This window comes from Amborella trichopoda, chromosome 4 (genome assembly GCF_054954075.1).
Source record: "Amborella trichopoda isolate Santa Cruz 75 chromosome 4, AtrichopodaSantaCruz75HAP2 v2.0, whole genome shotgun sequence".
Classification (NCBI taxonomy): Eukaryota; Viridiplantae; Streptophyta; class Magnoliopsida; order Amborellales; family Amborellaceae; genus Amborella; species Amborella trichopoda.
The window spans coordinates 46,479,157-46,500,856 of record NC_142339.1 but is presented as its reverse complement, the minus strand read 5'-3'; the positions used below and the strand labels follow the sequence as shown (position 1 = coordinate 46,500,856).

At 38.3% G+C, this 21,700-nt stretch overlaps 1 protein-coding gene across 2 annotated transcripts in view; it reads left to right on the top strand.

Annotated features, from left to right (window-relative positions):
- Window positions 1-20,667, top strand: part of LOC18995765 (vacuolar protein sorting-associated protein 9A) — a 37,969-nt gene extending 17,302 nt beyond the window's left edge. For both annotated transcript variants that reach the window (XM_006846545.4, XM_020668645.2), the window contains exons 3-5: window positions 13,130-13,300; window positions 17,193-17,372; window positions 19,249-20,667. In XM_006846545.4, coding sequence (XP_006846608.2) covers window positions 13,130-13,300; window positions 17,193-17,372; window positions 19,249-19,995 — 1,098 coding nt within the window. In that variant the 3' untranslated portion in view covers window positions 19,996-20,667. The remainder of the gene's footprint in view (window positions 1-13,129; window positions 13,301-17,192; window positions 17,373-19,248) is intronic.
- The last annotated feature ends 1,033 nt before the right edge of the window (window positions 20,668-21,700 follow it).

The following is a 21,700-nucleotide window of genomic DNA, read 5'->3' as shown; positions in this document are numbered from 1 at the left end:
AAACTTAGAGTAATTCATAAACATGAAGCATGAGGACATACATGGGGAGAACGTAACAGAGCTTTTAATCGAAGACCAAGTGTCCAGGCATTTAAAGGTTACAAACCTCGACATTTTCCACTTGGCCTTTGAAGGCCGGTACAGTCTCATAGACTGACTAGCTGTGAATCACTTCTTACGTTTGTGATTAGCTCATCTACCCAAATGGCACCAAGAAAAAACTGGGGAAGGCTCACATCGCCTCTTTCATCCATGGAGCCCATAATTGGCCTTAAAACAACATCTGACCATGTCTCATATAGAGACTTAACCTAAATGCTTGGATTTTCACTGAATTCTGGCTAATAGCACACTAATCACACAGATCTCATAAACCATACAAGTCTGAACAGACACGACTGTCCAAGCCATTACATATCACATGTTTGGTTCTCATAGAACTCACACAGAGTCGCTCTGCCTGGGTTTGAACCTCGAACCATTGAGGTTCAACCAATTTTGGACTTTATCTCAGAATCGTCCAAGCCATGTAATTGATATGCGCCAACTATTCAAATATGTCCTCTTGTCCTCCAAGAAAACTTGGTTCCACCAAGCATAAAACCCTGAAGTACACTGTTCTGGTTGTATGGTGTAGATCACACAGTAATCCTCCTTGCATTTACACAGTGACCCCTAACATGGCATGCAGTTCATGGTCCCAACAGGTTTATGAGGATTCCATCAACTGGCTTGCAATATATCCAGTCTTCACATTATTGTTATGAGGCTCATGAGTTGAGTTGCCTAGCACCACACAAATGAGAGATCCATCTTGTGCTTGTGATCGACACCTTCTCAAAGACCAGGACTCATTTTTTCCCCTTTGGGCACATATCTTTGACTTGCTACAATTTAAAAAAACCACTGGAGTGACACACAGGCTCATAGTTTTCACAAAGAAAAAATGCCTTAGGACATTTCAAGATCTGAGAGGCATGAAATATTTTACAATAAAAAAAACCACCTCTTCAATGGCCTGTATCCCCGGAGCCTAAACTGCTTCATTCAGATCCTACATGTCAATGTAAATGAGCTGGCGAGGATTTTGGCAAAGAGCTAGGACTTAAACTGCTTTACTAACCTGTTGTCCATTTCTATCAAATTACTCCTACTGATCTTGACATTCCACGAATCACTTTATTTACATTACCATTACTTTTGTCAAGGTTTTGTGGAGATAGAGGTATCACCATCACAACAACAATATAAGCAAAAATTTCAATCTATGAAAACTACCTCACTAGGTTTTCTATCCACATTTGTCTGAATCCCTTGGGAATGTCCTAGAAAAGTGATATTTTCATCTTTCTCATTCGGTCTTTCTAGGAGAGTGATTTAGAAGATCAGTTTTCGACCTTGCCGCTACCTTGTCACACAAAACTGCATTTTGTAGCAACTATTGAGGAGTACTTTCTAGGGAATTGGTCTCAGAGATGATGCTTCTTATCCACATTCTGGGTTGTACCTATGAGTTCCTATTCAACAGTGCAAGGAAATTAGATTAAATCTTATTTTTGAGAAAATGTTAAATTACAGGCCAGGCTTCTCAAAGTTTCTAGGATTTCAAACTCTGTTATCTATAAGGAAATACATTTGGCACATGTTACGTATGTTAGTCAACTGAAAAGACTAGGGTATATCTCTTTGAGGACCATTGAATTTACCTGGAGAGATAAAAAAGCCCCCTACTCGGAGCATTTTAATGAGGCCTCATAAAGACATGCTACTCACAAGGCCCTATAAGTTTGAATGAGCGATAACCATTTTTCTTTTTTGAGACATGGGCCGTAGACCTTGAATCAGAACACCAAAGTATGCCCATTGTGCATGCTACCATTTTTACATGGACGCCTACATGAGTATATATTCTGTACACAGCTTGGGTATTCTAAATAGCTCTTTTCAGGCCTACGTACCTATGATTACATCCTTAGTTTTCTGTTCTTATCACCTGTATTGTTTCAAGATTTTCCATTATAGAACCTGGGTTAGAAAACAAGTGGTCAGGTTTGTTCTATTTCACAGTTTATTTCGGCTACAGACATGATTATTGAATGCTCTTTCCATATTTACACTAGACCATGCGTAGGAGATTTGTTATACACCTCTTATACGATGTGCAACACATTGCATGGAGTCTGTCCTTGTGCAATGTGCCTTTCCTCCTGTACCTTGAGGATGCTAATAAGCTCATCCATTCTATGCCATAGTTGTTTGGATCGAGAGCAGGAACAGTATCGGGATTGGGATTGGGAGCGGGGGATCGTGAAATGCTACAAGACCCTATGGTTGGGAACGTTGCCATACAATGCACATGTTAGGGATCGAGATCCCCAAATGTTTGGGATCGAGATTCCAACTTTTTGGCCTACCTTTTGGGATCTTGATCCCAACTTTTTGGGGATCTTGTTACCAACCTTAAAGTATATGATAATCTAGGATTACTTTTTAAAGTCAGGATTTCATTATTGATAACACGCAGGCAATGGTTATGTTGCTAGTTAGCTATACAGAAAAAAAATCGTCAGTTTGGTTGTTGTCTTGTTCTTTAAGGTTGAGATCAAGATCCCTAACAGTAGGAATCGGGATCCCTGTCAGTGGGGTTCGAGATCCCAAAATTTAAAAATCGCTGTTCTGGGAGTGACAGAATCGAGATCCTAGAACGGATCGCCTACCAAAGTAGGAGATCCAGGTAACTATGTTCTATACAGTGGTTCCACAGTCTGTGGGAGATCCTTGAAATGCATTCTAAGTGATGGGAAGATGATGCTTCAGGTTACGATCCTAGAAATTTTGTTCTACTTGATGTCTGGACTCTTACACTTGACAAACCATGGTTCAACAAGGGCTGCATTTTCTCTGAAAATATGGTCTTCTCTTGGATATTTAGATTAGAGATCAAGGAATCCAAGGGTGAGAGAGGGCACCGAAATCCACCTAAAGTTACCCATGGATTTCCCCTCTCTCTTACTCCATGTAGAGGTTTGAAGCAATGAAAATATAGACTGATCTATCCTGATGCTACAAGTTGCTGTTTTTACACTTAATCGGGAGAGAGTTCATACCATCAGACTTCTCGCCCTCAAATGACTTAACATGGAGTTTTTAAAAGCCAAGACTGACTTATGTACACAGAAAACAATCCAAAAACAAGAGGGGATGAGTGGCAAACATATGGCTCAAATTTCATTGTTGGTGGTGTGACCAGCTGACACAGGATGCAACTATTGAATTTGAGCCAAAACTAGAATGAGCACTCTTTATTCATGCCTCTGTATCCCCCTGATCTTACAAGTGTGTTCCCTAAACTTTTTATGCATGAGACTAAACTAAAAAACACAAACATGCTTGCCTCCGGAAACATTGCTATCACGCCCACAAACATGTGCTCCAAAAAAGGGTAATCCTGCAGGAAAATTAACAAACCAAATTTTGCCTAGGGTCACCCCCTAGGACTTCTACAACCCATTGAGTCTCCCTGTATCAATGGCTCGCCATCTGGGCTCTAAGGTTCCTTCCTTTCACTTGGTTTTGGGTGAAATGTTGCTGATAAGGTGTTGTACTTTGCAGGCACTTCTTCCCCTTAAGATCTCTCACACAAAGTAGACTGGAAGAGCACTATATTCCTCTCACTAAACCCATAATAAAACTTATGCCTCTCACAAACCCCATAATAAAATTTATGCTTCACCTTCTCTCTTTTTCTCTCACCAAAACCTCTAGGAGAAATACATACCGCTCTGTTGTGGGTGACGAAATAGAGTTTTATGTTATAGCGTCTCTTCTCTCTCTACTTAGATCTCTCAAACAGCAAGGTGGAAAAATCACAGACCCTAGCGCTAACTCACATGCACTTCCCCTTGCTCTCCATTTTCTCTCACACAACTCAAACCTTGATTTCTGAAGTCCCCCTCTCCATTTTTTCAACCTACAGCATGACCTAACCCTAGGTTTCTTAACATCGAGTTCTCCCTAAGAGTTAGAGACTCATCTATGCCATAAATGTTTGGGCTACCCTTTATATATGGTATTCTAGGGGTAAAGTGGATATAAAGGAATCTTGTCTTCTAATTCAAATGGGAAGTTCATGTTGTGAGAGGGCTAATCCTATCCATCCAATCCTTGTCCAGCAATCATGAATCAAGGTGGGATAGTGCACCATTATCTATAGAGGACTCGTAGTTCTAAAACTTTTTTGGCTCTATTTAGAGTTTCTTTAGAACCTTCCAAGGAAACTTTCATTTCTAATTGGATTCTCATAACTGCAATTAGAAATAGATCTCCTTCCAAGTTTCTAATCCTTACCACATCGTAACTGTGACTCTTCAATCCAAATATTAACCATCTAACCACTTGGATTTACTTTAGAATTCTGAATTCAAAATAGAAGATTCACATAAGTACACACTTAATTTAGAAGATTAGTGGGCCTGTTGCCCGACCACATTGATTGTTTTTTTCCTTCCACGTGGCACTCATGGCTAGTGGGTCCATGCGGGTCAAAAGCCAAAATGTGTAGGTCCCATATGGGCACACCATGTGTCGCACAAGGGACCCTCATGTGGATCACTAAAACTTCTATGTAGATTCTATTCTTTGACAAATTTAAAACAATATACTTGTTATAGAACAAAGATTTTATAATAAATATATCCTTATTTAAAATACAAAACTAACTATGCAAAAAAGCAAGAGGCAAAGTGTAGACATCCCATTTTTAAATTGGAAAATTCTATAATTTTCTTAAACCCTTAGGATCACACTATCCCAGAAGATCCCTGAACCATAGAACACCGTAGTCCATGGTCGCCATCCTATGATCCAGTATCCTACAGACTCATTGATTTTGGAATATTCAAGGAAAAATAGTAAAATAGCATATTTCATCCTAATTTTTGGAAGACAATTACTAAAAAACGAGTAGATCAGCCTAGCATCAGAAGTTTTAGATTGTGGTCAGATATGGGCTGGGCCACAAAAAGATCTGTTGGGCCCAGATCGACCCAATTACCCCTCTTTCAGCTTCCAAATAATTTTTGAACCAAATTGAATGAATCTGGGCTAGGCGACCCACCTTGTGTCACCCAAGTCCGGGTCTGGTCGCCCGATCCTCTGACCCCCAAAATTTGATTCCAAGCTTGTTTTTGGTAATTGTCCGTTCCACGCGGTTTTCTATCTATAAAGGTGAATTTGGACGACTCTTTTAGGGTTAGCCAAGAAAAATGAGAGAAGAAACCCTGCTATGTGAATAGAACCCTAGAATGAAACCCTGAAATCTAGACCATTAGCCATCTCCATGAAAATGTATCTTCAACCGTCAGCCTTAGATTAGATCTAAACCCTAGTCAAACCAAGGCTTGGTCAAATCTGAAGAGAGAAAGAAGGACACACGACGTAAACTCAGCCGTGGTCCTGAGGAGGATAGCGAATTGGGGAATGTCAAGTTCAACCAAGCCAAGTTTAGAAATGTCACGCTCAATCCCCTCTGAATCCCTCTATGGCTGGGTACTCGACTCCTCTGACCCCCTCCTAGCCCTAGCAGCCACTCTAGTCAAACGTCGACTAGACTCACCCTAAGCCTGTCCGCTCTCCTCAGGACCCCCCAATTCGCTATCCTTCTCAGTAGGGGCCATCGCTCGGTGGGACGGTGCTCTAGTTGCCGAGATTGAGATATGAGGGGCTTGACCACCCTTTCGTTTTTTTGCTCTATATGGGATACCAGTAAATACTTTCCTCAATTTCCCAAGTTGAATATTCGCCTCATTCCAATGCCTAATCATCTCAAAAGGGACACCAAGCAGCTTGGTACACTCAAAAGCATAACTAGTGGATGCCCTCGGGAGAATACTGGAGGCTTGCCTTCACTCCGAGCCCCAAAAATCCTTGTTGCATCCTCATGGGCGGGAGCAATCTCACCACACGGTAAAGGGATCGAGTTAGTCTCTTGCCTAAACTGAAGACATAACTCAGTAATCAAGGAAGTATCTAAGCTAAAAGGCTTGATCCTATAGACCTACCACAAACCCATCCTGGTAAGAGCCTGCCTTTACCTAGGGGTCAACAATACTGCCCATTCACTGATGGAAAACAAGTGAGACCTACAATCTACACAAAGGAGACAAAATAAAACAATTTTTATTCCCCTAAAAAAGCCTCCAAAGCGCCTTTTAAAAAGCCTTATAAGAGTGTGCTAGCGCTGAAATTAGATCCTTCTATCAGGCGCTTCATGACTACCCCATAGTTGTTCGAAGAATGTGCTAGCACTGAAATATGATTCCTGTTTTTGGAATTGACCTTTGTACAAGAGGAATCGTGGGGACAAAATTCGTATTTTTAGGAATCAAGATTCGACCCAAATAGAATCGAGATCCCTACATAAATGAAATCGAGATTTCTAGGTCTTTGAAATCAAGTTTCCGACCTAGTTGGAATCGAGATTCCTTTATTTATGAATTTAGATTATGACATCTTTGGAATTAAGAGGGAATTGAGAAGGAAATAATACATTTCTCAATGCCATTCATTAACCGACATGCCATAAATGCACGTTTACATTACATTTTTTCTATCATTGGAAATAATGTAATCTCTCCATTGGAGCTTTAATCTCTCCGTTGGATCAATACAATGCATACTTAAAGAATTAAGTAGAGAACGTGGACCAACACTTTGGTTTCTATTGGTCATTTCATGCCATTAAAGATGACTACACCTTGTAGCTTGAGATTGAGTGTCTAGCTCGAGTAGTTTGATGCTTTGAAAACTTCTAAACCTCACTTCTTAGAAAAAAAGCAAAAAGAGAAAAAAGGGGGGAAGTGGCAAAATTCCGGTAAATGTGGAAACCAATTTCAACAAGTGTAGATCGAGATTCACTAATTGTGAAATCGATAGTCGAAAAATATTTGAAATGAGATTATGTAATTGTTGGAATCGGGATTCCTAAAATAAGGAATCGAGATTCTAGACTTCAAGGAAATACGTTCCGTGAAGATTCCTAGTTGGAATAGCCAAATAAGGATTTTGAATCGGAATCGTGACCTTCGGTGAGAGATTTAGGTAACTATGGACTACCCTATGATCACTTCTAGACCTTAAATCAATCCAACAGACCCATGACTACATGTACTAACTTGCGAGCCTATCAAAGTTGACTAACGCATAGAATTGCCACACTTTGCAAGTACCCATGGACTCTAGGTGCTCTTCCTATTGACAAGTTTAGGGTCTAGTCTGTAGACCAAAAATACTTGTATGCGTGGTCCAAGGTTTGCTCTTTGTATGAGGGTCTCTTTCATGCATATGCATGTTAATGATCACCCAAACTTGAAACTCTCCAGGATCACACAAATGCAAGGAAACTAGCAACACAGATGCTAAGTAGGATTTCCATTGCTGAGGTTTTCGAGCACTTGACCCCAAAAGCCCCTATGCATCCCATAGTTGCGGGAACCTTGGGGGTAAGGCCACGGTCCTACCTTAGGAACTCGATCCTGTGGTTCCTAAGGGATCTTAGAGGGAGCTCAGTTTAAAGAAATATGGATCTTGTTCCCTGGAAAATGGTATCTCGGTCTACATGCTTGTAAGATCCCTCCAAAGACAGGAGTTATACTATTAATTGAACTACTCCTCTCCTCGGTATTTTAGATCTATTTCTTTACAATATGTGGAATTGTAGTGCGTATCACATTGTGGTATACTAGAATTATTGTATTGAAAACTATAGTTTAATATGATAATATGCCAATTTATGATATTATTGAATTGTATTATTGTAGTAAATTGGAGTACTATAACTATAGCATTTGTAATAAGATCTCAATCTATGCATAAAAAATTTATCCAGAGTTTATATTGGGGTTATGTGGCATGTAAAACTATGACTATAGTGATATGATAACTCCAATGGGAGTACGATCTAGAGAGACCAAAGGATTGTGGTCTAGAGGGACCAAAGGTGGCAATACTGATGCTATGACTCAAACTAGGCTTGACGAGCTAAGCTGAGATGAGTTTTAAAACCCTTTGATGCCTAGGCATATAACACATCCGAGAAGGGTTTATAGGGTTAACACTTGTGATTGGTAGGCCAGAAGGGACAAGGGCCAAATCCTCATCATGACCATCACTTGGCATGTACATTTGATAGCTATATTAGGAAGTAGACACCATTGAGGGTATTATACGTACGTGTGCTAGAGATAGCCCCCATGCACCAATTGTGATGAGTGTGCATAGGTTTGTTTGACCTAAGCTTGTCCCTTGGGGAAACTTTAGTCCATAGATTGGGATTGTTTTCTCATCACCTATTGGCTGGCTTTGGTAGTCTAATGATTGTATTCTCATCACCTATTGGCTGGCTTTGGTAGTCTAATCATGAACCCTTGTGATGGACTGTGGGTCATGGGAACTACTGAGTCAGTTTTGAGAAAGTGAGTGTGGGACATAGTCACCAGTAGAGGTGGAGTGCTTCAATATTTTCCAATTTTCCTTAACAAAGTTGGATCCGATTCCCATCAAATTTATTTAGAAACAATTAAATTTGTATTAAATAATTTTTAGAATATTAAAATAAAATTTTAAAAGTCTTTGGATATTTTATTTCATCAAAATGGATTTTTAAATAGCTTAAACTGCATTTTCAGGTATTATATTATTCAGAGAGATAAAAATACTATTTGTTTTTAAAAAATCATCTTATGAGTTTTAAAATATTTTAATTACTATGGGGGCCAATAATACATGAGGCCCACCATTTGAGGCCCATCTTAATATGGGTGTGGGGCTCACAATGCCACCATAAGTGGGACACCCCTTATGACCTTCTAAATGTTGTGGCTTGTGTAATAAGCCAAACAAATTGATTAACTAGGAAGGTTTTGTAAAAAGGGGCTAATTGATTTAAAAATGGAATGAGTAGAAATTTTTGGAAAAAAAAGGAAAGAGTTGGTATAATTTCTTTGAACATAATAGTTGATGGGATTAGGTTAAGGAAGGTGAGGGATAATGTTCTAGCACCTTTTATTAGATCATGATGGTGGATCTATAGATTGTATGACTAAGATCTCTCACTGCACAAGTCACCTTGATCAATGGTCTGGATGGAGTCTCATAAGATTGCCAAACCCTAAAGAATTCCTAACCTAGCATTATTTTTATATAATCATCTTATGGGGGTCTTCAAAATACAACCCTAAGACTTGAGCTCTCTCTCTCTCCCTCCCTCAAGTTGGCACGCCACTCGCTCTCTCTCTCTCCCATAAAAAAGAAAAGAAAAAGGGGACCACGCCCCTAGGGTTTCAGAACATAGAGAAAAGGAAGGGGGGGGCATGCCCCACATAGATGAGTAGAACAGAAAAACCCATATTGTGTTCATGCTCTCTGAAATTGAGTAAATAGTTTGGCATTACTTCCCATTGTTGAGATTCAAGAAAGACATAGATCCCATGTGCCATCAGTAGAGGAGACTCAGTGTGGGGTGTACAAAGTTCTTGGGGGTAACCTAAGGCAAGGTGTACGGTAATTCTAAAGTTCTACATTTCTTGATTCTTGATTCATTTTTTTTTTTATTGAATAGAATTGCAATGGTAAGCTAGAGAAGATCCTAAGTTGTATTAGGTTTCATTTCTATAAATTAATGTTGTATTTTTGGACAGATAAATGATCTAGCAGGTATTGCAAAAGAAAGAATGAAAAATTTTAAACTATACATACTGTGCGAGATCACATCGTCCACTTTCAATTTTATTTGATCGCCGCATGCCATTGAGACTAAAGGGGAAGTTCTATAGAATGGCTGTAAGACCAGCCATGCTGTATGGGATGGAATGTGGGTAGTCAAGAAACAATATATCCATAGGATGAGTGTAGTTGAGATAAGGATGTTGAGATAGATAAGTGACAAGACAAGAAAAGAAAGAATTCAAAATGATTACATGGAGGGAACTTATGTGTGGCTTTAATAAGTGATAAGATGAGGGAAAATAGACTTAGGTGGGCTGGTCATGTGCAGTGTAGACCTAGTACAACACCAGTTAGGAGGTGCATTTTGGTTAAAGTAGAAGGATCTAGAAGGGCAAGGGGAAGACCCACAGGACATGGATAGAAGTAGTGAGAAAAAATATGACGACTTTTGGTCTTACTAAAGGTATGACCCTTGATAGAGCAGAATGGAGTAACAAGATTCATGTAGTTGACCCCAAATCTTTGGGATAAGGCTTGGATGATGATGAATTTTATGCATAGTAAATTTCCTAATAATAGGAGTTCAAACAAGGAAGTAGTTAAGATTGATGGTCAAGAAATATCTAAAATAGATTGTTTATGATATCTAGTGTCCATAATCCTAGAGAATGGATTTGTTGAGGAATATGTTGTATATAAAATTAGAGCTAGATGGGCATAGTGGAGATGCGCATCCGGAGTTTTATGTAATTGCCGCATACTATTGAGATTAAAGGGGAAGCTCTATATGACGGTTGTAAGACCAGCCATGCTTTATGAAACATAATGTTGGGTGGTCAAGAAACATGATATCCATAGGATGAACTTAGCTGAGATGAGGATGTTGAGATGGATGTGAGTGGCAAGACAAGAAATGATAGAATTTGAAATATATATATATATATAGGGAACTTAGGTATTGCTTCAATAGAGACACAGGTGGCTAGTCATGTGCAGTAGGCTTAACACAGTACTATTTAGGAGGTGCGATTTGATTTAAGTGGAAAGCTCTAAAAGGGCAAGGGGAAGGCCGAAAAAAACATGGATAGGAGTATTGAAAAAATATATGGTCTTACTTTGGGTATGACCATTAATATAGAAGAATGGAGGAACATGACTCATGCAGCTGACCCCAAATCATTGGGATAAGGCTTGGATGATGATGATGATTTTATGCATATTGGAGCTTAGATCCCCATCCACCCCAGTGACATGGGATCTCACTCCCAAGTATATTAGGATCTCGATCCTTATCTTGTTGAATATATGGAGGTCGATCCTAACCCCAAGAAGCTTCCACCCTATGGCGGTTCGGTATCCCCTGAACCTATTCTGCTTCCAAACCTGCTCCCACCTCCAACAACTCTAGTACATCCTGCACCACAAGAGCCTTTTTCATCTCCTATCCAACCAAACATCTCACCTAACCTCTGCAGGGTTACTATGGACCTTCTTCTGCCATGTGCATCATGGGAGATAACATAACCAGCCCAGGGTGTGGGCTCACTCATCTAGCCAACGCCTAGTTACAAACTAAGGTGCGTGATGGAACCCACTATGCCCTGCTCTAGGTGCCCAAGTAGAACACACTTCCACTCAATTGGGATTACTCCCTAAACATAAAGCATGGGGACACATGCATGGGAATACACGATAGAGCTTTTAATCAAAGACCAAGTATATATGCATTTAAGGGCCACAAAACAAGGGTTTGATCTTTGAAACACCTAGTTATTCATTTTAAATGATATATTAAAGCTCATATAAATTAGCCATACCATACCGTCATCTACATTCCTCTGGTATTGTGCAATAGGGGATTTATATTTTCTATTGTAGTTTTCAAACTTCTATCCTTTGATTACTGTATTTTAAAAATGTTTATGTTGAACTGATCTTTGATATTTGTGATGATAAGGTATTGTTTCTTGTCACCAACTCTGGGGGATAAATTCTACCTGACCCTTCCACCTCGATGACCATTAGACCTAGAGCTCTTACAACTAAACAAAAAAAAAAAAAAAAAAAAAAAAAAAAGCAAGAAAGAAAAGAAAAGAAAAGAAAAGAAAAGAAGAAATTAGATTGGGAACCTGAATTTAAGTGCTCCACTTGAATAGACTGATCATGCTGTTGATACTTATTTATTGTGTTATCTTATTCGATTATCAATTAAAATGGGCTTCAAGTCTTCAACAGCCTCAAACTGAAAGGAATGGGCAGCTCGCTTTTAATTTTTAACTAACATACGATTAATGCGGACTTTTTTGGGTGGATTATGATTAATGTAGACTTGGCGTTAGTTACTCTTTTCTGGCTACATAACAGGTAATGATTCAAAAGTCTCAAATACTCACATTACCTGCTTTTTCTTGAATTTTATGCATTTCCCCATGATATTCCATCCTTCTAAGGACCAAATATATTTACTCTGGTTGGTGCAAATGAAGTAACAAAAAATTGATTTCAATGCTTGATGAAGTTGTTTCTGTCAATTGAAAATACAAAATGGTGCTGTTTACTATAACAGTAAAGATTTGGTTTACTTTTAACAGTAAAGATTTGGGGGCGTTTCTTCTTTACCTGGATGACAGATGGGTGTGCATGACTCTGGTCATTACACGTCTTGTTTCAATTCGGAATTTACAAACACAACTATATCACCTGGAAAACACAACATTTTGAACAGTTAGTTTGGTAAGATGGTTACTACCCATCTTGATATCACTCTGTTAATCATTATCTAAAGTTTTGATTGGATATGTGGTGGTGGGAATATCCATAAATGATTTAAACATTTCATAAAAGCTCTTAGATTGGTAGTATTGATGAAAATCATAAAAGTTAGTAAAAGTCTAGCCATCAATCATCACAGTTCAAGTGATTTTAATACTGAATTTTTTTAATGGTCACATCTGGGATGTCAATGCAATATTCCTTGTTGAACAAGTAATACCCCATCATCATGTACTTGCTATCTTCAGATTGGAAACCTTTTTGTGTGGGATTTTATGTTGAAAGAAGTTTCCGTTTTTTAAGGAAAATGCTCTATAGTGTGTTTTACCAGTGTAGGTCTATAGGTCATTGACAATCATCATGGTTCATGAATGTCTTTTAACACTATTAAGCGAATGTTCAGTGTTCAACAAGTAATACTCATAATCATCTGCTTGCTATCTTCAGATTGGAAACCTTTTTATGTGGGATATGTTGGTAGAAGTTTCTGTTTTTGAAGGAAAACGTTCCATTGTGTGTTTGCTCTTACCGCTATAGGTCTATAGGTCATTGAAATTCATCGTGGTTCATGAATGTCTGTTCTTTCCCTATTTATCTGATCATTGATGTGCCCATTCTCTTCTTTCAATTGCAGGGATTGGAAAAGTATGTCATGACAAAACTATTTACTCGTGCATTTGCATCTATTCCAGAAGAGGTAAAGAAGGATGAAGAACTTTCAGAAAAAATGGCTTTAGTGCAACAGTTCATTCGGCCTGATAATTTGGACATTAAACCAAACTTCCAGAATGAAACATCTTGGCTGGTAAGTTAAAGGACTACTTTTTTTTTTTTTATTCTTTTTTTTTTAGAACTATAACTACCATTTTGTAGCTTTGTAACTCATGCTGTAGAACTCTGCTAGTTTGAATTCAACTTCAGCATTTGCATGTAAATCATTTTAGTGTGACATTAAAATACCATGTTTTTAATTCTGAAAAGCAGTACTTATTTAATTTACATCCAGGACAAAAAATTCTAAATTGCTTTTAGAAATGACTCGGTTCAAGGAATTATTCTATGTGAATGCATAAAGTTTATGTACTGTGATTATTTTCATCACTGGGAACTTGTGGGCAGCTATAGGCCTTGCATACTTTGAATCTGTGGCCTTTTGCCATGTTTACATATGGAGTAACATATAGTCAAACAAGATTTCATCAAAAGTGTCCCTATTTATGAGTTGAAACCCCTGTGAAAGGAAAACTCAACAAATTTGTTTTTAGACCCTCATCTAAGTTTGTCGTCTTTATCGTTCTTCTCCTTCTTGTCTTGATGATCTTTTTTTATCCTTCGGGGTTGATGGAAGGATATATGAGAAAGGGGAAAAAATGAAAAGGAAAACATAAAGAAAACTCAGCAAATTTGCTTTTAGAACCTCATCTAAGTTTGTTGTCTTTATCTTTCTTCTCCTTTTTGTCTTGATGATCTTTTTTTATCCTTAGGGGTTGATGGAAGGATATATGAGAAAGGGGAAAAATGGAAAGGAAAACATAAACAAAAGTATGAAGAAGAAGAAAATAATACGAAAAAAATAAAAGAATTATCAAAACAAGGATATATATAGATTTAGGAAAAGATAGGATACACAGTCTCATGTACCCTTTTCCTCTACGCTCAACAATGCTTGATATCATGCTCACAACGGACGGCTCTAATTTGTTTTCCCCTTCCCAATAATCTGAAATATAGATACCCACACACCTATGGATTCTGAAGAGCACATCAAATTCTCTACATCAAAATACGGATTATGAAGAATACACAGTAACAATATTTTCAAACTTTCTTACTGAAAAATACATCAAATTCTGAGACAAATTTTCAGTACCCAAAAATGCATATGAACTCCCAGAAAATGCCATGGGATTCTAATAGAGAGAGAGAGAGAGAGAGAGAGAGAGAGAGAGAGGGCTTCTGCGACCTTCTGCTGTGGGAAGCTTCCACTGAGACAGATTCGGCTTCTGGGAGCTTCTTTGAGAAGTTGGGAGGCCAGCGAGTGGGTTTTAGCAGGGAGAGAGAGAGAGGAACAGAAAGAGAGATAGAGAGAGAGAAGGGCCTGTTTTTAGCCAGGGTAGAGAGAGAGGCTGCGAGCTTCTTTGAAAAGGAGTAGCAGAGAGAGAGAGAGACAGATGGATAGAGCAGTTGACGGTAGGATCATTTAGAAGAGATAGAGGAAGAGGGAGAAAGGGCCTGTGTGAGCCTCTTTGGGCGAGGTTCTTTGAGTTTCTGCAGAGAGAGAGAGAGAGTGAAGATCGTTTTTTTAGCAGGGGATTGAGTGAGAGACAGAGGAAGAGAGAGAGGAAGTTTCCCAAAAGTCCAAAATTGAAGGGAGAGAGAGAGAGAGAGAGAGAGAGAGAGAGAGAGAGAGAGAGAGAGAGAGAGAGAGGCAGTTTCTCCTATATCGAGCCTGCAATGAGTTAGGCATTGATTAGAAATGTCAAGGGCAAGATTAAAAAAGATTAATTTGAATGGGTAAATATTGGGATGGGGAAAACAAATTTGAGCCTTCTGTTTGTGAGCTTAATATCAACGCCATTGGACGTAGAGGAAAAGGGTACGCGAGACTGCGGACCCTATCTTTTTCCATATATATATATATATATATGTATGTATGTATGTATGTGTGAGAGGCATAAGATTGAACAATAAGGGAAAAAAGGTTAATGCTGGTGGCAGTGGTGTCAATTTATCATGCAAGTTGAGCCATCAGAGGAAGAAGTCACTCGTTAGTCCCGCACTCCCCATGGCTCATTGTGTAGGTCGTGGGAAAAACTCGCTTAAGTTGGATGAAGTTGTGTTTCGCAACAATTACTTGTTATATCAAGTTGCATAGAGTTTTTATCCTTAGGGGTTGATGGAAGTGTATATGAGAAAGGGGAAAATCAAAAGAAAAACATAAACAAAAGAATCAAGTACAAGAAAAAAACAAAAGAACTATCAAAAGGATATATATATATATATATATATATATGTGTGTGTGTGTGTGTGTGTGTGTGAGAGAGAGAGAGAGAGAGAGAGAGAGAGAGAGAGAGAGAGGCATAAGATTGAACAATAAGGGCAAAGAGGTTGATGCTGGCGGCAATGGTGTCAGCTTATCATGCAAGTTGAGCGATTAGAGGTAGAGTTCACTTGTCAGTCCTGCACTCCCCATGGTTTAGGTCCTGGGAAAAACTCCCTTAAGTTGGATGAAGTTGTGTTTAGCAACATTTTCTTGTTATATCAAGTTGTGTCTCCTCATGATTTAGATCTTTAGTATCAACATCTCCATTTAGATCTTACCGATGGATGGAGGATACTTCCTCGTTAAGTTTCAATGCTATGAAACTTCGCAAAAGTTCTATTGGCAGAACTGTTGATGTTAAGGATGAAATGCTGTTCCTATAGCAATAATAACTGGGATGGACCTGGCTCTAGGTGATTCTTGGTGATGATAAATTAGGTTTGACAATACAAATTTAGAATTTGGAGGGATGCTAGAATCTAAATGTTCTAAAATTAGCTTGACTAAGATAGAGTATATGAAATGCAATTTTAGTAATAATAGAAGTAGAGAAAAAAATGGAGAGATTGAAGAAAATGCACACATAGAATTAGAGCTAGGGAGGTGAAGTGGAGATGTGCAACCGGAATTTTATGTGATTGCCGCATCCCAATGAAGCTGAATGACAAGTTCTATAGGACAACTGTGAAACCAACTTTGCTCTATAGGGCGGAATGCTAGGTTGTCCAAAAACAACATACCCATATAATGAGTATAGCGGAGATGAAGATATTGAGATGGATGAGTGGCAAGACATGAATGTATAGAATTCGAAATGAATACATTCGAAAAAATTTAAGTGTGGTACCAATAGGCAATAAGATGAGAGAGTAGACTTAGGTGGGCTGACTATGTGTGGCACAGACAACACATGTTAGGAGGTGCGAGTTAGTTCAAGTGGAAGCTCAAAAAGGGTAAGGGGTAGGTCCAAAAAGGCATGGTTGGAAGTAGCGAGAAAATATATGGGGTCTTATAGCCTTAATGAGGGTACGGTCCTTAGTAGAGCAGAATGGTGGATCAAGATTCGTGTAGCCAACCGCAATTAGTTGAGAAAAGGCTTTGATGATGATGATGAAGTTTGAAAATGAAAGACAACTGTTTTTTCCATTGGTCCTTTATTTGTTAGGTTTTTCCATGGATTCTTCTTGACCAATGGCATATTGCATACTTTTGTGTTTGCTTGGAGATGGGGCTGTAATCTAGGGCAGGAAATGCAACATATAGTACGGGCATGCAAAAGTGTGCGCTTTCATGAATGTATACATGTAGATGTATGTGCTCATTATTTAATAATAAACTAAATAATATGAAAAGATAATCTACAAGATACAGGGTCATGATTTGTGCCCCTTACAATTATCAGCAGAACCATTCAATGAGGTAAAATACATGGGTGGAGAATTGAGTGACCAATGTTACTGTGTTTTTGCACTTCTGTATTATCATATGTCTCAGTCTTGCTATAAATTTTTTCACAAAGGTATGCCATGGAAAATATTGTTGCATTCCTTGTAAGGTTTGTGATACCTGTCTATATGCTTACAAGATTGTGTTTGTGTCTTGCATAAATTAGCTTGTGACCACTAAAAGACTTTTGCTTTTATCTGTTTTTCAGCTAGCGCAGAAAGAACTACAGAAAATTAATATGTATAAAGCTCCACGAGACAAACTTCTCTGTATCCTCCACTGCTGCAAAGTCATCAACAACTTGCTGTTAAATGCATCAATTGCATCAAATGATAACCCCCCTGGAGCTGATGAATTCCTCCCAGTGCTTATCTATGTGACAATCAAGGTAACCTTTCCTATGCATGGATACACCCTTCTTTTGTTTTCTTATTATTGCCGTATATATATTTAATATGTGAAACTAACCCAAATGATTCTTTATCAACTATATCTCTTTATCAGGTCATAGATCTCTGAAAAATAATCATTCTGCTGGCTTCTTGTAGTTGCAATGACCTTAATGAAAGTTCTACATATACTATTGCAGGAATAGTAAAAGGAAAATATAGTATGATATATATGGTCATGATAACTCCATGGCAATGAGGTTTATCGCAGTCCCCAACAACTCATTGACTGGTGATGGAAGGAAAAGGGTCCATCCTTACATGTCATTAATTAAATTCTGTCCCACTCTCCCTCTTTCATCATCCTATTGATGGGATGGTAATAACTGATAACCTCATTGACATGGTGTGTTATGACTAGATGGATCACAGCATTTTTTTTTCTTCCCAATAGTTAACTATTCTATTTGTGGAGGGGAAATTTTCTATACACACGACATGAAGGTGGTATAAATGGACTCATCTGCAAAAATACATCCTTAGTCACAGTCAATTGGGATGAACACAGTCCCCAACAACTCATTGAATGGTGATGGAAGGAAAATGGTCCCACCATACATGTCTTAATTAAATTGTCCCACTCTCTCTCTTTCATCATCCAATGTATTGATGGGATGGTGATAATGACAACCTCATTGACATGGTGTGTTATGACTAGATGGATCAAAGCATTTATTACGTTCCAATAGTAAACTATTCTATTTATGGAAGGGAAGTTTTCTATTCACACGACGTGAAGGTGGTATAAATGGACTCATCTGCAAAATACATCCTTAGTGACAGTCACTTGGGATGAACACTATCTCACCCTTAAGTTCACCATTGTCCATGAAGCAGAGGAGTCAACATTTCATCTTCGACAACCCATCATTGAGATGGATAATGGGGACGAGCCTATACTACATGGGCTACATTCTCCACATGGTATATTTGTTCAGTGTAATTTAACTCGGTTTCTTGTTAAATGGATTTGTATGTCAAAATAAGTTTTCCATTTTATTTAATCTCATTTTTGTTTATTTGCCTTTCTATATTAATTTTGTTTGTTATGATGTCGCCATTCCATTTGGAGTTGCTTTAGGCAAAGGTCAAACCTTGGACTCTGGTATTTCTGAGAGTCGCTTAGGAATGCAAGTGGAAGGCATTATATGTGATGTGTATACTCGTATGTCCAAATGATAATATTTTATCATATGGAACATGCTAAAATCTCGTCTCTAGGAAATGATTACTAGAAGTGGTGGTGCTGGGAACTTGGCCCCCATAAAATTAAATGCTGTGGTTTCCGTGGATTAGATGGTGTTATTCCTAGGTATTGTCATATTCACTTTGCTAGGTGCTGAACTTAGTTAGAGTAACTTTGTACCTCTTGAACAAATTTTACTAGGCATTGAAGAAGTCCTGCAACGTACAGGGGTAGAAGTTTCACATTTTGCTTTTATAAAACTTAAAACCATGAAACCTTTTTAAGAGAACATTCCATGAAGATGGTCTTAAACTATGTAACCTTATTAAGATAACATTCCATGAAGATGGTTTATTAGTTTGTGGAATTGTACTACAATCTGATAAGACCCTTTCAAGAATCAAAAGCCATTGGGTTGTTACCCCCAAATGAAATGATGGACAGTGTGGGAAAGTGTGCAATCCATTAGAACAAGACATGAAACATGGTGAGTCTCACTCTAAGTCCATCACCATCTGTCATTAGATTGCACCATGATGTTCCAATATACTCCATTAGGTCATTGTGTAATATGCTTTTAATTTCCATGTGGCAATTTTTATGCTAATGATGATCATGATCTCCTGCAGGCGAATCCTCCTCAGCTGCATTCAAATTTGTTGTATATACAGCGTTACAGGCGACAATCACGGCTTGTTTCTGAATCCGCGTACTTCTTCACAAACTTACTTTCTGCAGAATCCTTCATTGCCAACCTTGATGCAGGATCCCTTTCAATGGATGAAACTGAGTTCGAAATGAACATGGAATCAGCACGATTAATTCTAACTGGCCTATCCAACAGTTTTGAAACACCAACTACTCCTGAACCCAAACCACACTCTCAAAAGCCAACAAGAACTTATTCTAATTATGTACAATCCCCACAAGGCCAACATTTGCATCCACAAAAACAGGTCAAGGAGGTGGGTAAAGAAGTAGTTCTGAAACCAAATGGAGTATCTGTTCTGGATTTGGAAAAGCACGGGGCTTCTAACCTTCTAAAGGAAGAACAAATCAGTGGGTTTTTTCGGGAGTTCCCATTCTTATACTCAGAAGCCGGCGATTTAACGATGGAGGATGTGGAAGCACTCCTCAATGAATATAAAAGGCTTGCTCTCAAGTATGTATCTCTTTGTCATGTCATAGGACAGAAGGATACTAATAGTGAGAGTAAGGGATTTGAGCACCCTAGTGAATCAGGGAGGATTGAGGTTGAGAGCGAGAATCAGGATGAGCTTAATAGAACAAATAGCATTGTCGCTATTGATATGGCGAATGGTGAATCAAAGCAACCTTTGGAGGAATCAGTTTCAGAGAGTCCCGCGTGTGGATGAGAGGTGGGGCTCCTTGCATTTACCTGTGTATCATTTGATTGATTCATGTTATGCAACACCATGAAGTAACACTTGCATGACATTGATGAATCTAATCAACTAAATACGAAAGAGAGTTTTTTCACATGCTTGTAACTGTTCCTGCACTTGAGCTTGTTGGCATGTATGAAGGGCCTGAGGGCGATGATTTGTGGAGAGAGAGGAGACTCTCACATGTAAGAGTTTTTCACATGTTTGCAACTGTTCCTGCACTTGAGCTTGTTGGCATGTATGAAGGGTCTGAGGGCGATGATTTGTGGAGACAGAAGAGACTTTTCACATGTAAGAGAGAGACAGACTTTTCACGTGTTTGAATGTGAAAAAACATGTTTTCACTTGTTCGCAGCTGTTCCTGCTCTTGAGCTTGCTGGCATATACGAAGGGTCTGAGCGTGATGATTTGGGCGTCCAAATTGGATTTGGTGTAGTTGTGATAACCTTGTTTTCTCGTGTTTTATATATTTTTGATTTTGCAGGAATGAGCTATCAATGAAAGTTGGACAGTACATGTGCGTTTTACTGTAAAATACTGACTCGAGAATGCTTTTCTTTGAAATCCTCGCCCTAACAAACGTGGGGTAGATCGTATGTGAAGATTTTCTTGATGTGAAGGTTTTTTAAATGTTTCTTTAAATAGCACATTTTATTTGAATGATCCAACCTGCAGACTGATGGACCAGGTTAATGTATAGATCAGGATTTGGTTCGGGAACATGTGTCAGTGTAAAGCTGGGGTTGAAAATGTCATACGTCCATCAGGAACACATCGGTGTCCGTCAGGGGGAGGCGGAAGAAGAAAGAGAGAGAGGGATGATGTATGGAACTCAACTCGGAAGGTAGACAGTAAACCCCAAAGATATTATACTTTTGCCGGGGTGTGCTGTTTCTTTTAATCGCTTTGAGTAAAACCCTACTTAGAATTAATTTTAGTACCACAAATATTGGGTGTAATCTCTTCAACCCATAAATTAATCTCAATATAAAGATTACATAATTACACCCTTTATATAATTGGAAGAGTTCCTCCTCTTCTGATCGAGGGAATAGAAGAAACCAATGGTTTAAGAAACGGATCGGTGACCCGGATCGGGCTTTCAAAAAACTTATCAGGATCGGCGATTCGGATCGGGAATAGGGTGAATCGGTCAGAATAAAGCTTTAAAAAAATTGGAAAAAATTATTAAAATTCATTATAAATATTGTTTTTTAGGAATTCAATAAAAAATGAGGGTACTCTATTAAGAATTTTCATGTTTTTGAATGAATATGCGAATATTGATATGTTCTTTCCCTGCATGAACCGCCATTCAGTATTTAATTTACAGTATTTCGTGTTCATCCTTATACTGTTGCTGTTGGGACTCGATATGTGAATAATATGGCTGGGATAGGGTGGCTTCAGAATCATCATCTCTCTCGTTTTCTCTTTGAATAATATGGATTAAAAAAAAAAAAAAACAAATTTTCAAAAAAATCGATCATGGATTAAAAAAAAAATCACAAATTTTCAAAAATTCTATCATGGATTACAAAAAAAAATTCGATCATGGATTAAATAAAAAAAATCACAAATTTTCAAAAAATTCAATCATGGATTACATAAAATTCGATCATGGATTACATAAAATTCGATCATGGATTACATAAAATTCGATCATGGATTACAA